Source organism: Engystomops pustulosus, chromosome 5 (genome assembly GCF_040894005.1).
Source record: "Engystomops pustulosus chromosome 5, aEngPut4.maternal, whole genome shotgun sequence".
Taxonomy (NCBI): domain Eukaryota; kingdom Metazoa; phylum Chordata; class Amphibia; order Anura; family Leptodactylidae; genus Engystomops; species Engystomops pustulosus.
In genome coordinates, this window is record NC_092415.1 from 4,335,376 (window position 1) to 4,352,308 (window position 16,933).

The following is a 16,933-nucleotide window of genomic DNA, read 5'->3' on the forward strand; positions in this document are numbered from 1 at the left end:
GGGTTCCCCAGAGCAGACATCGGGAGGGAATCCTTTTCAGAGAAGTGTCAGCTTAGCAGAGAGCAGGGACCACGTCATCAGGTCAGATCACCATCTGTCCATATATGGTCACTGCATCTCCTAGGGTTCCCCAGAGCAGACATCGGGAGGGAATCCTTTTCAGAGAAGTGTCGGCTTAGCAGAGAGCAGGGACCACGTTATCAGGTCAGATCAGCATCTGTCCATATATGGTCACTGCATCTCCTAGGGTTCCCCAGAGCAGACATCGGGCAGGGAATCCTTTTCAGAGAAGTGTCGGCTTAGCAGAGAGAGCAGGGACCACGTCATCAGGTCAGATCAGTATCTGTCCATATATGGTCTCTGCATCTCCTAGGGTTCCCCAGAGCAGACATCGGGAGGGAATCCTTGTCATCAGGTCAGATCACCATCTGTCCATATATGGTCTCCAGGGCTTCCCCAGACACAAGCTCTTTATATAATTAAATTACATAAAGTTTTGGCCAGGCTGAGATTCGAACCTGGGACCCTCTGCACTGCAGACAGGAGCTTAACTAACTGAGCTATAAGCCCAGGGATACAGAGCTGAGGATTTCTGGTTACTAAGAAGTGTTATCTGCCACTGTTACACTGTGACACAGACTAATGCACTGATATATAGAGAGGGATCTTCTCAGAGATTATTATTGTAATTATTGAGACTATTATTATTATTATTATTATAAATTTTATTATTTTTATTGTTATGGAGATGATTATTAATAATAGTAAAAATAATAATAATCATCTCCATAATAATAATAATAATAATAATAATCTCCATAATAATAATAATAGTCTCAATAATTACAATAATCTCTGAGAAGATCCCTCCCTATATACCAAGGCAGTAAATCTGTGTCACAGTGTAACAATAGTCATTGTTCTTAGTGACCAAAATTCTCCACCTTGTTAATCACAGAGGTTATAGCTCAGTGGGTTGAGGCGCTGTGTTATTATTGCACTTGGACACTGCAGGTTCTGGGTTCAAATCCCAATGAGGAAATTTTTTAATTGAGATGATTTTTATAAATCATATTATAATATGGCTAAAATTTGGGGCGTGGCCAGGGAGTGATTGGGGGTGTGGCTTAGGGGGATCGCTATGCTACGCGTGCTGCCATTTTGTCCCTCTTTCCCTTTCACAAATGTTGGGAGGTATGTAACACTCCTGTACTTTACAATCGCTTCGAGAGCGGTCCAGCGTATTCATTAGGGGGCGGGATTAGGGGCGGTGACTGCTGCATGACGCACGGCAGTCACCGCTGCCCTATGGAGCATGCGGGGCGGTCCGGGGTAGCTGCTTGGACCGCCCCCCTCATGAACACACCGGACCACTTTGAGAGCGGTCCAGCGATTGTAATGTACGACGTGGCAGTGTTAGTTAGCGTTATCGGAGGTTAACATTGTAACACTGCCGCGTTTGTTTTAGCACCAGGAGCTGCTTACTTTAGTTTTAGATTTTTAGGGTGACAGGTCCTCTTTGACCCCTTAAGGACGCGGCCAGTTTACAGCTTAAGGCTCAGCCCCATATTTTGGATTCTGACTTGCGTCTCTTTATATGGTTATAACTTTTGAACACTGTTACTTATCAAAGCGATTCTGAGAGAGTTTTTCCCCCCACATGTTTTGCTTCATTTTAGTGGTAAATTTTGGCTGATAAGTTTTGCGTTTATTTACAAAGAAAAAAAAAGAAAAAAATGATGAATTTTTGGAAAAATTTGCCATTTTCGAAATTCGAAATCATTACATTTTCAGGCAGATGATTTACCACATAAATAACTTGCTGAATAACGTTTCCCATTTGTCTACTTCACATTTTCATCATTTCTGAAATGTCTGGAGAATTTATTTTAATGTCACAAATTGAATCTCTCGATTTTCCGTATTTTCAGAATTTACTATTTTGGGGATAATTACCATTTGAATGAAATTTTAAATATTTAGCATTATAAGGCCGTTATATTATAACCAACCCATTTTCACATCTGCCCCCCTCAAACTCAAACTCATCAGAAACAGCTTTTAGAAATATTGTTAACCCCTTGAGATCTTCATAGTAATTGAATCAAAACGGAGGGGAAATTTAGAAAGGTCAAATTTTGTCGGTTATACGTTCATTTAGCCCAAAAATTTACACATTTCCAAAAGATAAAAATGGAAAACCCACCATACAATTTGTTCTACAATTTCTCCCCAGTACAGAGACCCCCCACATGTGGCCGTTACTTCTCCCAAATGGAGAGACCCCCCACATGTGGCCGTTACTTCTCCCAAATGGAGAGACCCCCCACATGTGGCCGTTACTTCTCCTGAGTACAGAGACCCCCCACATGTGGTGGTTACTTCTCCCGAGTACAGAGACCCCCCACATGTGGCCGTTACTTCTCCCGAGTGCAGAGACCCCTCCACATGTGGCCGTTACTTCTCCCGAGTGCAGAGACCCCCCCCACATGTGGCCATTACTTCTCCCGAGTACAGAGACCCCCCACATGTGGCCGTTACTTCTCCTGAGTACAGAGACCCCCCACATGTGGCCATTACTTCTCCCGAGTACAGAGACCCCCCACATGTGACCGTTATTTCTCCCCAGTACAGAGACCCTCCACATGTGGCCGTTACTTCTCCCGAGTACAGAGACCCCCCCACATGTGGCCGTAACTTCGCCCCTGTACAGAGACCCCCCACATGTGGCTGTTACTTCTCCCCAGTACAGAGCCCCCCCACATGTGGCCGTTACTTCTCCCGAGTACAGAGACCCCCCACATGTGACTGTTACTTCTCCCGAGTACAGAGACCCCCCACATGTGGCCGTTACTTCTCCCGAGTACAGAGACCCCCCACATGTGGCCGTTACTTCTCCCAAGTACAGAGACCCCCCACATGTGGCCGTTACTTCTCCCGAGTGCAGAGACCCCCCCACATGTGGCCGTTACTTCTCCCGAGTACAGAGACCCCACACATGTGGCTGTGACTTCTCACGAGTGCAGAGACCCCTCACATGTGGCCGTTACTTCTCCCGAGTACAGAGACCCCCCCACATGTGGCCGTTACTTCTCCTGAGTACAGAGACCCCCCACATGTGGCCTTGACTTCTCCCGAGTACAGAGACCCCCCACATGTGGCCGTTACTTCTCCCGAGTGCAGAGACCCCCCACATGTGGCCGTTACTTCTCCCGAGTGCAGAGACCCCCCACATGTGGCCGTTACTTCTCCCCGAGTGCAGAGACCCCCCACATGTGGCCGTTACTTCTCCCGAGTGCTGAGACCCCCCCACATGTGGCCGTTACTTCTCCCGAGTGCAGAGACCCCCCACATATGGCCGTTACTTCTCCCAAGTACAGAGACCCCCCACATGTTGCCGTTACTTCTCCCGAGTGCAGAGACCCCCCACATGTGGCCGTTACTTCTTCCGAGTGCAGAGACCCCCCACATGTGGCCGTGACTTCTCCCGAGTACAGAGACCCCACACATGTGGCCGTTACTCCTCCCCGAGTACAGAGACCCTCCCACATGTGGTTGTTACTCCTCCCGAGTACAGAGACCCCCCCACATGTGGCCGTTACTCCTCCCCGAGTGCAGAGACCCCCCACATGTGGCCGTGACTTCTCCCCAAGTGCAGAGACCCCCCACATGTGGCCATGACTTCTCCCGAGTACAGAGACCCCCCACATGTGGCCGTTACTCCTCCCCGAGTGCAGAGACCCCCCACATGTGGCCATGACTTCTCCCGAGTACAGAGACCCCCCACATGTGGCCGTTACTTCTCCCGAGTGCAGAGACCCCCCACATGTGGCCGTTACTTCTCCCGAGTGCAGAGACCCCCCACATGTGGCCGTGACTTGTTGTAGGGGGGCACAGCGAGGCGCAGAATGGAAGGAGCGCCCCCTGCAGCTGCCAGGATTTTTGTTTCCTCATTGGCCCCTTTTGTAGGTTTTTCGTTATTGGGGTCATGTGATGGCATTTTTTTTGCGCGATGAGATGCTTTTTCCAGTGTTACCATTTTGGGGTTGTTGTCCCCTATTGTTGAAAATGTATGAACAGAAGTAGAAAAGCATCAATTCTGTACTGGATTTTTTCTTTTTTTTTTTCCTGTTCCCCGTATATCCTAATAATCCTGTTATCTTTATTCTATGGGTCGATTCGATTACAGGGACCAGACTTATATTTTCTTATGTTTTACTAAATTTGCCAAATAAAACCCTAATGTGGGGAAAATCTATCATTTTTGCATTGCCGTCTTCCAAGTGGCAGAACATTTTTTCTTTTTTGGCTATGGGGCTGGTTGATGGCTTGTTTTTTTGTGGGACATGTTGTACTTTGCACCAGTAACATTCTGGAGTACATATGTGCAACACCCTCGCCGATGCAAGGCAGAGGAGTGGTTGCGAATACGTCCCACAGCATGTCACTACATCACACTACATAGTCCTTATAGGACACAGGGGAACATTGCAGTGGTAGATCCTGCCTGGCAAGGCAGGAGTTAAGTGTTTTATGTGATGTAAGATGTGTCATCCAATCACATGTATTACACTCTATTCTCTGTAAGCTGAGATGTAATTGGAGGAGCAGCCACCACCTGACCAGGGGAGTTACAAGACCCTGTCAGGAAACTTCCAGAGAAGAGGTCAGTCTCTCTCAGGAGAGAGAAGAGACGAGTTCTAGCCAGACCTAGGAGTCTGCAGAAGCAGACTGGAGTAACCCCAGTCTAGACTCTATACAACTAGCATACCAGACCAGAGCAGGAAGAGCCTAGCCCCTGCCTGAAGAATGGAGCTAATAGCTAAGAGTTAGAGAGGAAAGGGGTATCATCCTACCTTCAAGGGTGATACCTGAAGCACTCCAGGACAAGCTGAAGCTTCCTACTAGGACACAGCTATCTCCCAGCCTGCCATTGCATCCAGGCTGGCGATCTACATCCTGTGGCTCCCTCCAACTGCATCTCAGCACTCCACTACTCTGTTAAAGGCACGTTGCTGCAGTTCCTGTCGGTTCCAATAAAGAACTGTAAGTTGTTTTTGTTCAACCTCTGCCTCCGTCTGGTCCCTGCTACTACGGCTGCCATCATCACCGGCACCCTGTCCACCACACAGAGACCCATACTCTAGAGACCAAAGGGTTGCCCCAGGGAGATCCGCTATAGCAGCCTCTCCCTCATCATTTCTTGCCAACACCACCCTGCTGGAGAGCTGCCAGGCTGTAGGACAGCCCTCCGGTTCCCCCGTACCAAGCACCATGACACTAGCGTGCCTAGGCCGCAACCGCCAGCCACTCAGGTACTGCGGGCCCCGGCTGACTCCAGGCCCCGAGAAAAGGCTAGGCCCCGATGGGGGATGTTGCATATGTTTTTTTGATCACTTTTTATTACATTTTTTGTGGGATTAAATGGGACATGGACAAGCAATCATCTGATTGATCGTGGAGGAACGACCCCCACCAAAGGAAAGTTAAATGCCGCGGCCGCGCTGACCGCTGCATGTAACGGGTTAAACACTTGCGATCGGAGCCCACTCCAACCACAAGTGTTACTCGGGGATGCTGACACCCCGAGACTCCCGGTGCCAGTTTGTCTCCAGTGCAGAGCTGAATAGCCCGTGCTGTACTAGTAAAAGGAGTTAAAGGGGTATTCCCACAAACTTACGAAAACAAGTTTCTTAAATACACTCAGGACAATAAAATATCACATTCTCTATTTCACTGTTCTAAAAATCCAGCCATTCCAACCTGTCTCTATCAGTCCTGGTGCACACAGTTTCGGTTGCCCCGGGATCCTTCTCAGTTTAGGGTGGTCAGACATCCTTTTCTCCTGTTGACGCTGAGCTGCTCTCTGCCTCTGGCTGCCTCCCTTACATTTCGCACAGACGTCCTGCCAGCGTGTGAGGAGAGTAAAGCCACAAGCTACAGACAGATAAGGTCTTTATCCAGGGGAGGGCGGCACGGCAGATATGGCAGTGTGTGTGTAGCTGAGATGTAGCAGAACTGAGAATGTTATGTGCATCTCATGGATATAATCATCTCTCATCTGTCTCATCTCATCTGTTCTATGTGGCAAATACTAGTGAATGTCCAGAAGCTAAATAAAAATGTAGATGGACCCTGATATTTACACACATTGTCAGCACAAAGCATCACACAGCACTAGAGGGATCATGAAGTGTCTGCTCATAGAGTTCCCATTCACACTCTGGAATCTTACACTGATCATCACTGAGTGATAGGAGCTAAAACAGCACTAAAGCTGAGTATGTAATGTAAAGTAAGGGGTTAACATGTACCTTTTTTGTGTAAACCTCACTAGGGGGTTGAAATTTGAGAACTGTCTTTCATGGGCAAACCCCTTTAATGGGACATATGAAATCTAATAGGAGTTGTATTTTGTTACACAACGCTTTGGCAGGGTCGTTACACTCCCATCTTTAAGATATAGACTGTGAGCCCTCATGGGAAGTGGCGTGACAAGACTAATGGGTCCTGATGCAAACTCCAATTCTGGGCCCCATATGTCAGAACCCTTGCCGATGTCCACCACCCGCACACTGGGGGGATGTATTAATGTGCGGGGTCTTTAGATCAGGGCAGGACTAGGACTTCCCTGTGTCTGATGGTGGATGATGGATCTGGTGCCGGATAAGACTGGGGGGTCCGACCTTTGCACCTCCTATTAGTTGCTCTAGTTTGCTGCGCCGGAATAATGAATCTTCTGGCGCACAGACTATTTCGGGCTGACCTTGCCCTACAGAGGACATGTCCCTTTTTATTGGAGGACTCACAACAAGGTGGAGATGAAAGTTTTTTATATAAAGACTTAAGAAAGAACGATTTGGGACCCTAAATCACAGGTCCATAAATTGCTTTAGGGTCCCAAATTGAACTGGAGCCAGGCCCATAACTGTGGTCTCAGGACGCGTTCACACGTACAGCTTTTCAGATGAAGTTTTTGAAGCCACAAGGAGGTGAGGATCATAAGAGGTGAGAAGCTGCTCCTCTCTATTTCACTCCACTCCTGGTACGGACATCAAAAACTGCATCTGAAATACTGAACATGTGAACGCGCCCTCAGGGTCAGACAGCAATTACCTGGATTACTAATACTATTGTGCAATACTTAGGGCCCCCCCAAGAGGGACCGATCCTGGAAAGATGGGTTCTTAAAGGACCTGTGTCTATGACCGGTTCCAGTAACTGTGGTGTCGGGGGATGGCGCTGGTTCGTGTAATACCCGGTACTTTCCTTGTGGCACATTTCCCCAGGTCTCTCCTCGTTACTCAGTAAACATTATCCTGGGAATATAAAGCAATGTTTGTCTGTGAGGCCTCGTGCTCCTCCTGTAGGCCCGGCCCTCGGCTCTTACATCTGCATAGGATCAGAAAATCTCCTTAACCCCTTGGGGGTGCGTTCACACGCTCAGTTTCTCAGATGCAGTTTTTGATGGATTACAATAGGTGAGAAGCTCCTCCTCTTTATTTCACTCCTGGTTCTGAAAAACTGAAAGTGTGAACGTAACCTGACCGTGCATTTATTGTTTGTGACTTTATGCTTCAGTTTTCAAATTTTCCATAAATTCCTCAATGCAGTCACCAGATTTGCTTTTTCTGGGAGAGGTTTTAATGTAAATGGCTCCCAACGTTCCTGATATTTCTGTGCTGTCCCACTGTCCTGGGCAGGAGGCCACAATATGAGGGGGCTCATTGTTTCGTATGATTGTTATTACTTTGTGACGTCTTTATTTTATTTGTTTTTGTTCTCTATGATTTCTTAAAATGCTACGGAATATGATGGCGCTATATAAATAAAGATTATTATAACTAATATGGAGGCCACAATATGAGGAGCATGTAGGAATCGAGGCTATAATATGCAGGGGATGGAGGACAAGAACCAATGGGGCAGATTTACTTACCCGGTCCGTTCGCGATCCAGCGGCGCGTTCTCTGCGGTGGATTCGGGTCCGGCCGGGATTTATTAAGGTAGTTCCTCCGCCGTCCACTAGGTGGCGCTGCTGTGCTGAATAGATTGGGGGTCATTTACTAAGGGCCCGATTCGCGTTTTCCCGGCGTGTTACCCAAATATTTCCGTTTTGCGACGATTTTCCCTGAATTGACCCAGGTTTTTGGTTCCTGTGATCGGGTTTTTGGCGCATCAGCGCCAGGATGCACGCGACCGAAAAGTTCGGGGGGGGGGGGGGGGGGGGGGTGAGCGGTTGCGGCGGTGGCCGTACGAAAACCCGACGGATTCGGAGAAACCGCCGCATTTAAAAAAAACAGGGTTGCACACACTTACCTTCACCAAGTATAGGAACTCCAGCGGGCCTTGGCGGTCTTCAGCGCAGCTGCGACACCTGGTGGACGTCGGAGGAACTGCCTTAGTGAATCGCCAGAAGACCCGAATCCACCGCAGAGAACGCGCCGATGGATCCCGAATGGACCGGGTAAGTAAATCTGCCCCAATGTATCCCCCTGTACAGTCTCCTCTCCCCGGGATGTAATGGCTGATAACAGAGAGTAATAGATTGTATCCCCATGTACAGTCTCCTCTCCATGGGATGTAATGGCTGATAACAGAGAGTAATAGATTGTATCCCCCCCTGTACAGTCTCCTCTCCCCGGGATGTAATGGCTGATAACAGAGAGTAATAGATTGTATCCCCTCCTGTACAGTCTCCTCTCCCCCGGAGTGTAATGGCTGATAACAGAGAGTAATAGATTGTATCCCCCCCTGTACAGTCTCCTCTCCCCGGGGTGTAATGGCTGATAACAGAGAGTAATAGATTGTACCCCCCTGTACAGTCTCCTCTCCCCGGGGTGTAATGGCTGATAACAGAGAGTAATAGATTGTATCCCCCCTGTACAGTCTCCTCTCCCCGGGATGTAATGGCTGATAACAGAGAGTAATAGATTGTATCCCCCCCCCCCCCGTACAGTCTCCTCTCCCCAGGATGTAATGGCTGATAACAGAGAGTAATAGATTGTATCCCCCCTGTACAGTCTCCTCTCCCCGGGATGTAATGGCTGATAACAGAGAGTAATAGATTGTATCCCCCTGTACAGTCTCCTCTCCCCGGGATGTAATGGCTGATAACAGAGAGTAATAGATTGTATCCCCCCTGTACAGTCTCCTCTCCCCGGGATGTAATGGCTGATAACAGAGAGTAATAGATTGTATCCCCCCTGTACAGTCTCCTCTCCCCGGGATGTAATGGCTGATAACAGAGAGTAATAGATTGTATCCCCCCCTGTACAGTCTCCTCTCCCCGGGGTGTAATGGCTGATAACAGAGAGTAATAGATTGTATCCCCCCCTGTACAGTCTCCTCTCCCCGGGATGTAATGGCTGATAACAGAGAGTAATAGATTGTATCCCCCCCTGTACAGTCTCCTCTCCCCGGGGTGTAATGGCTGATAACAGAGAGTAATAGATTGTATCCCCCCTGTACAGTCTCCTCTCCCCGGGATGTAATGGCTGATAACAGAGAGTAATAGATTGTATCCCCCCTGTACAGTCTCCTCTCCCCGGGATGTAATGGCTGATAACAGAGAGTAATAGATTGTATCCCCCCCTGTACAGTCTCCTCTCCCCGGGGTGTAATGGCTGATAACAGAGAGTAATAGATTGTATCTCCCCCCCCTGTACAGTCTCCTCTCCCCGGGATGTAATGGCTGATAACAGAGAGTAATAGATTGTATCCCCCCCCCCCCTGTACAGTCTCCTCTCCCCGGGGCGTAATGGCTGATAACAGAGAGTAATAGATTGTATCCCCCCCCCCCTGTACAGTCTCCTCTCCCCGGGATGTAATGGCTGATAACAGAGAGTAATAGATTGTATCCCCCCCCCCCCTGTACAGTCTCCACTCCCCGGGATGTAATGGCTGATAACAGAGAGTAATAGATTGTATCCCCCCTGTACAGTCTCCTCTCCCCGGGATGTAATGGCTGATAACAGAGAGTAATAGATTGTATCCCCCCCTGTACAGTCTCCTCTCCCCGGGATGTAATGGCTGATAACAGAGAGTAATAGATTGTATCCCCCCCTGTACAGTCTCCTCTCCCCGGGATGTAATGGCTGATAACAGAGAGTAATAGATTGTATCCCCCCCTGTACAGTCTCCTCTCCCCGGGGTGTAATGGCTGATAACAGAGAGTAATAGATTGTATCCCCTCTGTACAGTCTCCTCTCCCCGGGGTGTAATGGCTGATAACAGAGAGTAATAGATTGTATCCCCCTCTGTACAGTCTCCTCTCCCCGGGATGTAATGGCTGATAACATAGAGTAATAGATTGTATCCCCCTGTACAGTCTCCTCTCCCCGGGATGTAATGGCTGATAACAGAGAGTAATAGATTGTATCCCCCCTGTACAGTCTCCTCTCCCCGGGTGTAATGGCTGATAACAGAGAGTAATAGATTGTATCCCCCCCTGTACAGTCTCCTCTCCCCGGGATGTAATGGCTGATAACAGAGAGTAATAGATTGTATCCCCCCCCCTGTACAGTCTCCTCTCCCCGGGATGTAATGGCTGATAACAGAGACTAATAGATTGTATCCCCCCCCCTGTACAGTCTCCTCTCCCCGGGATGTAATGGCTGATAACAGAGAGTAATAGATTGTATCCCCCCCCTGTACAGTCTCCTCTCCCCGGGGTGTAATGGCTGATAACAGAGAGTAATAGATTGTATCCCCCTGTACAGTCTCCTCTCCCCGGGGTGTAATGGCTGATAACAGAGAGTAATAGATTGTATCCCCCTGTACAGTCTCCTCTCCCCGGGGTGTAATGGCTGATAACAGAGAGTAATAGATTGTATCCCCCTGTACAGTCTCCTCTCCCCGGGATGTAATGGCTGATAACAGAGAGTAATAGATTGTATCCCCCCCTGTACAGTCTCCTCTCCCCGGGATGTAATGGCTGATAACAGAGAGTAATAGATTGTATCCCCCCCTCTACAGTCTCCTCTCCCCGGGGTGTAATGGCTGATAACAGAGAGTAATAGATTGTATCCCCCTGTACAGTCTCCTCCCCCCGGGGTGTAATGGCTGATAACAGAGAGTAATAGATTGTATCGCCCCTGTACAGTCTCCTCTCCCAGGGGTGTAATGGCTGATAACAGAGAGTAATAGATTGTATCCCCCCTGTACAGTCTCCTCTCCCCGGGATGTAATGGCTGATAACAGAGAGTAATAGATTGTATCGCCCCTGTACAGTCTCCTCTCCCCGGGATGTAATGGCTGATAACAGAGAGTAATAGATTGTATCCCCCCTGTACAGTCTCCTCTCCCCGGGATGTAATGGCTGATAACAGAGAGTAATAGATTGTAACCCCCCCTGTACAGTCTCCTCTCCCCAGGATGTAATGGCTGATAACAGAGAGTAATAGATTGTATCCCCCCCTGTACAGTCTCCTCTCCCCGGGATGTAATGGCTGATAACAGAGAGTAATAGATTGTATCCCCCTGTACAGTCTCCTCTCCCCGGGGTGTAATGGCTGATAACAGAGAGTAATAGATTGTATCCCCCCTGTACAGTCTCCTCTCCCCGGGATGTAATGGCTGATAACAGAGAGTAATAGATTGTATCCCCCCCTGTACAGTCTCCTCTCCCCGGGATGTAATGGCTGATAACAGAGAGTAATAGATTGTATCCCCCCCTGTACAGTCTCCTCTCCCCGGGATGTAGTGGCTGATAACAGAGAGTAATAGATTGTATCCCCCCCTGTACAGTCTCCTCTCCCCGGGGTGTAATGGCTGATAACAGAGAGTAATAGATTGTATCCCCCCCTGTACAGTCTCCTCTCCCCGGGGTGTAATGGCTGATAACAGAGAGTAATAGATTGTATCCCCCCTGTACAGTCTCCTCTCCCCGGGATGTAATGGCTGATAACAGAGAGTAATAGATTGTATCCCCCTGTACAGTCTCCTCTCCCCGGGATGTAATGGCTGATAACATAGAGTAATAGATTGTATCCCCCCCTGTACAGTCTCCTCTCCCCGGGATGTAATGGCTGATAACAGAGAGTAATAGATTGTATCCCCCTGTACAGTCTCCTCTCCCCGGGGTGTAATGGCTGATAACAGAGAGTAATAGATTGTATCCCCCTGTACAGTCTCCTCTCCCCGGGATGTAATGGCTGATAACAGAGAGTAATAGATTGTATCCCCCTCTGTACAGTCTCCTCTCCCCGGGATGTAATGGCTGATAACAGAGAGTAATAGATTGTATCCCCCCTGTACAGTCTCCTCTCCCCGGGTGTAATGGCTGATAACAGAGAGTAATAGATTGTATCCCCCCCTGTACAGTCTCCTCTCCCCGGGATGTAATGGCTGATAACAGAGAGTAATAGATTGTATCCCCCCCCCTGTACAGTCTCCTCTCCCCGGGATGTAATGGCTGATAACAGAGACTAATAGATTGTATCCCCCCCCCTGTACAGTCTCCTCTCCCCGGGATGTAATGGCTGATAACAGAGAGTAATAGATTGTATCCCCCCTGTACAGTCTCCTCTCCCCGGGATGTAATGGCTGATAACAGAGAGTAATAGATTGTATCCCCCTGTACAGTCTCCTCTCCCCGGGGTGTAATGGCTGATAACAGAGAGTAATAGATTGTATCCCCCTCTACAGTCTCCTCTCCCCGGGGTGTAATGGCTGATAACAGAGAGTAATAGATTGTATCCCCCTGTACAGTCTCCTCTCCCCGGGATGTAATGGCTGATAACAGAGAGTAATAGATTGTATCCCCCCCTGTACAGTCTCCTCTCCCCAGGATGTAATGGCTGATAACAGAGAGTAATAGATTGTATCCCCCCTGTACAGTCTCCTCTCCCCGGGATGTAATGGCTGATAACAGAGAGTAATAGATTGTATCCCCCCCTCTACAGTCTCCTCTCCCCGGGATGTAATGGCTGATAACAGAGAGTAATAGATTGTATCCCCCCTGTACCGTCTCCTCTCCCCGGGGTGTAATGGCTGATAACAGAGAGTAATAGATTGTATCCCCCTGTACAGTCTCCTCCCCCCGGGGTGTAATGGCTGATAACAGAGAGTAATAGATTGTATCCCCCCTGTACAGTCTCCTCTCCCCGGGGTGTAATGGCTGATAACAGAGAGTAATAGATTGTACCCCCCCCCTGTACAGTCTCCTCTCCCCTGGATGTAATGGCTGATAACAGAGAGTAATAGATTGTATCCCCCCTGTACAGTCTCCTCTCCCCGGGGTGTAATGGCTGATAACAGAGAGTAATAGATTGTATCCCCCTGTACAGTCTCCTCTCCCCGGGGTGTAATGGCTGATAACAGAGAGTAATAGATTGTATCCCCCTGTACAGTCTCCTCTCCCCGGGGTGTAATGGCTGATAACAGAGAGTAATAGATTGTATCCCCCTCTACAGTCTCCTCTCCCCGGGGTGTAATGGCTGATAACAGAGAGTAATAGATTGTATCCCCCCTGTACAGTCTCCTCTCCCCGGGGTGTAATGGCTGATAACAGAGAGTAATAGATTGTATCCCCCCCTGTACAGTCTCCTCTCCCCAGGATGTAATGGCTGATAACAGAGAGTAATAGATTGTATCCCCCCTGTACAGTCTCCTCTCCCCGGGATGTAATGGCTGATAACAGAGAGTAATAGATTGTATCCCCCCCTCTACAGTCTCCTCTCCCCGGGATGTAATGGCTGATAACAGAGAGTAATAGATTGTATCCCCCCTGTACCGTCTCCTCTCCCCGGGGTGTAATGGCTGATAACAGAGAGTAATAGATTGTATCCCCCTGTACAGTCTCCTCCCCCCGGGGTGTAATGGCTGATAACAGAGAGTAATAGATTGTATCGCCCCTGTACAGTCTCCTCTCCCAGGGGTGTAATGGCTGATAACAGAGAGTAATAGATTGTATCCCCCCTGTACAGTCTCCTCTCCCCGGGATGTAATGGCTGATAACAGAGAGTAATAGATTGTATCCCCCCTGTACAGTCTCCTCTCCCCGGGATGTAATGGCGGATAACAGAGAGTAATAGATTGTATCCCCCCCCTGTACAGTCTCCTCTCCCCGGGATGTAATGGCTGATAACATAGAGTAATAGATTGTATCCCCCCCTGTACAGTCTCCTCTCACCGGGATGTAATGGCTGATAACAGAGAGTAATAGATTGTATCCCCCTGTACAGTCTCCTCTCCCCGGGGATGTAATGGCTGATAACAGAGAGTAATAGATTGTATCCCCCCCTGTACAGTCTCCTCTCCCCGGGGTGTAATGGCTGATAACAGAGAGTAATAGATTGTATCCCCCCTGTACAGACTCCTCTCCCCGGGGTGTAATGGCTGATAACAGAGAGTAATAGATTGTATCCCCCCTGTACAGTCTCCTCTCCCCGGGATGTAATGGCTGATAACAGAGAGTAATAGATTGTATCCCCCCCTGTACAGTCTCCTCTCCCCGGGTTGTAATGGCTGATAACAGAGAGTAATAGATTGTATCTCCCCCCCCTGTACAGTCTCCTCTCCCCGGGTTGTAATGGCTGATAACAGAGAGCAGTAGAGGAGAGGTGGGGTCTTGGTAATGTGACGTGTGTATAAAGGAGGATCCTGAGTGACGAGGCATCTGCAGCACATCGCAGTCACAGGTGAGATGTACGAGGGTCAGATAATGATGGGGGTAGATAATAATTGGGGCAGATAATGATGGGGGTAGATAATAATGGGGGTAGATAATAATGGGGGTAGATAATAATGGGGGCAGATAATAATGGGGGCAGATAATAATGGGGGTAGATAATAATGGGGGTAGATAATAATGGGGGTAGATAATAATGGGGGTAGATAATGACGGGGGTCTCTTCTCTAACCTGCCCACAGCTGAGGGTTTGTTACAATGCGTGATAATATCCATCAGCCTACAATCCACAACAAAGGAGATTTTTGTAGTTACTTTGTTTAACTGCCAGATTGTTGTCTGCACTGTAAGTGTTGTAATAATCTGCAGGACACAATACATTATATCAGTAAGGGGCAATCTTCTGCAGCTTTCTAGATATGTCAGTGGAGTAATAATCTGCAGGATATTATTACTAATGATCAGTTTGTAGAGGGAGTGATGTTCTGCAGGATATTATTACTATGTATCAGTATGTAGAGGGAGTGATGTTCTGCAGTATATGATTACTATGTATCAGTATGTAGAGGGAGTGATGATCTGCAGGATATTACTACTATGTATCAGTTTGTAGAGGGAGTGATATTCTGCAGGATATTATTACTATGTATCAGTTTGTAGAGGGAGTGATATTCTGCAGGATATTATTACTATGTATCAGTTTGTAGAGGGAGTGATATTCTGCAGGATATTATTACTATGTATCAGTATGTAGAGGGAGCGATGTTCTGCAGGATATTATTACTATGTATCAGTTTGTAGAGGGAGTGATGTTCTGCAATATATTATTACTATGTATCAGTATATAGAGGGAGTGATGTTCTGCAGGATATTATTACTATGTATCAGTTTGTAGAGGGATTGATGTTCTGCAGGATATTACTACTATGTATCAGTATGTAGAGGGAGCGATGTTCTGCAGAGCTGATACAATGTTGCCTCCTCCTCTCTCCAGGATGATGAGTGTCCTCCCCGTCTTCTCGCTGGTCGTCTCCTTCCTCCTCTCCCTCCTCTTCCTTCTCACTTTCTGGAGGAAACAGAAGAAATATAAGTTTCTGCCCCCGGGTCCTGCCCCGCTGCCCCTCCTAGGGACCCCCAAAAATATAGGAGACCGCGCTGCCTGTAAATACTTCCCGGAGGTAAGTGACTCATAGTACATAGCTCCCAACCGCCCCAGATTGGCCTGGGCAGTCCAGTCTTTTTACCTCTGCCCCGCGTCCCGGGCAGCTGGGAGATTGTCCCGGATTTTCCCTCCAGGTCCTGCATTTTCTGTGTTGTTAGAAAAAAGTTCACAAACAGCTAGCATAACCGTAGCGCCATCAGCTGATCCCTCCACGCCATAACACCTCTGCAGTACCATCCATGCCATAACACCTCTGCAGTGCCATCAGCTGATCCCTCCACGCCATAACACCTCTGCAGTACCATCCATGCCATAACACCTCTACAGCGCCTCAGCTGCTCCCTCCATGTCATAACACCTCTGCAGTGCCATCAGCTGATCCCTCCATGCCATAAAACCTCTGCTGCACCATCATCTGCTCCCTCCATGTCATAACACCTCTGCAGTGCCATCAGCTGATCCCTCCATGCCATAAAACCTCTGCTGCACCATCATCTGCTCCCTCCATGCCATAACACCTCTGCAGCGCCATCAGCTGATCCCTCCATGCCATAACACCTCTGCAGCGCCATCAGCTAATCCCTACATGCCATAAAACCTCTGCAGCGCCATCAGCTGCTCCTTCCATGTCATAACACCTCTGCAGCACCAGCAGCTGCTCCCTCCATTTCATAACACCTCTGCAGCGCCTCAGCTGATCCCTCCATGCCATAACACCTCTGCAGCACCATCAGCTGCTCCCTTCATGTCATAACACCTCTGCAGCGCCATCAGCTGATCCCTCCATGCCATAACACCTCTGCAGCACCATCATCTGCTCCGTCAATGCCATAACACCTCTGCAGCGCCATCAGCTTCTCCCTCCATGTCATAACACCTCTGCAGCACCATCAGCTGCTCCCTCCATGTCACAACACCTCTGCAGCGCCTCAGCTGATCCCTTCATGCCATAACACCTCTGCAGCACCATCAGCTGCTCCCTCCATGTCATAACACCTCTGCAGAACCATCCATGCCTTAACACCTCTGCAGCGCCATCAGCTGATCCCTCCACGCCATAACACCTCTGCAGTACCATCCATGCCATAACACCTCTGCAGCGCCATCAGCTGCTCCCTCCATGTCATAACACCTCTGCA

The 16,933-nt window shown here is 48.6% G+C and overlaps 1 protein-coding gene across 2 annotated transcripts in view; it reads left to right on the plus strand.

Moving 5' to 3' along the window:
- The first annotated feature begins 4,618 nt into the window (after positions 1 to 4,618).
- LOC140132374 (cytochrome P450 2C8-like) overlaps positions 4,619 to 16,933 on the plus strand; it is a 64,249-nt gene continuing 51,934 nt past the window's right edge. Inside the window, exons 1-2 of one of the 2 annotated variants that reach the window (XM_072151061.1) lie at positions 4,619 to 5,046; positions 15,627 to 15,810. In XM_072151061.1, coding sequence (XP_072007162.1) covers positions 15,628 to 15,810 — 183 coding nt within the window. In that variant the 5' untranslated portion in view covers positions 4,619 to 5,046; position 15,627. Of the gene's footprint in view, positions 5,047 to 14,529; positions 14,643 to 15,626; positions 15,811 to 16,933 lie in introns of those variants that run through there. The other variant, XM_072151062.1, reaches the window with a different exon arrangement.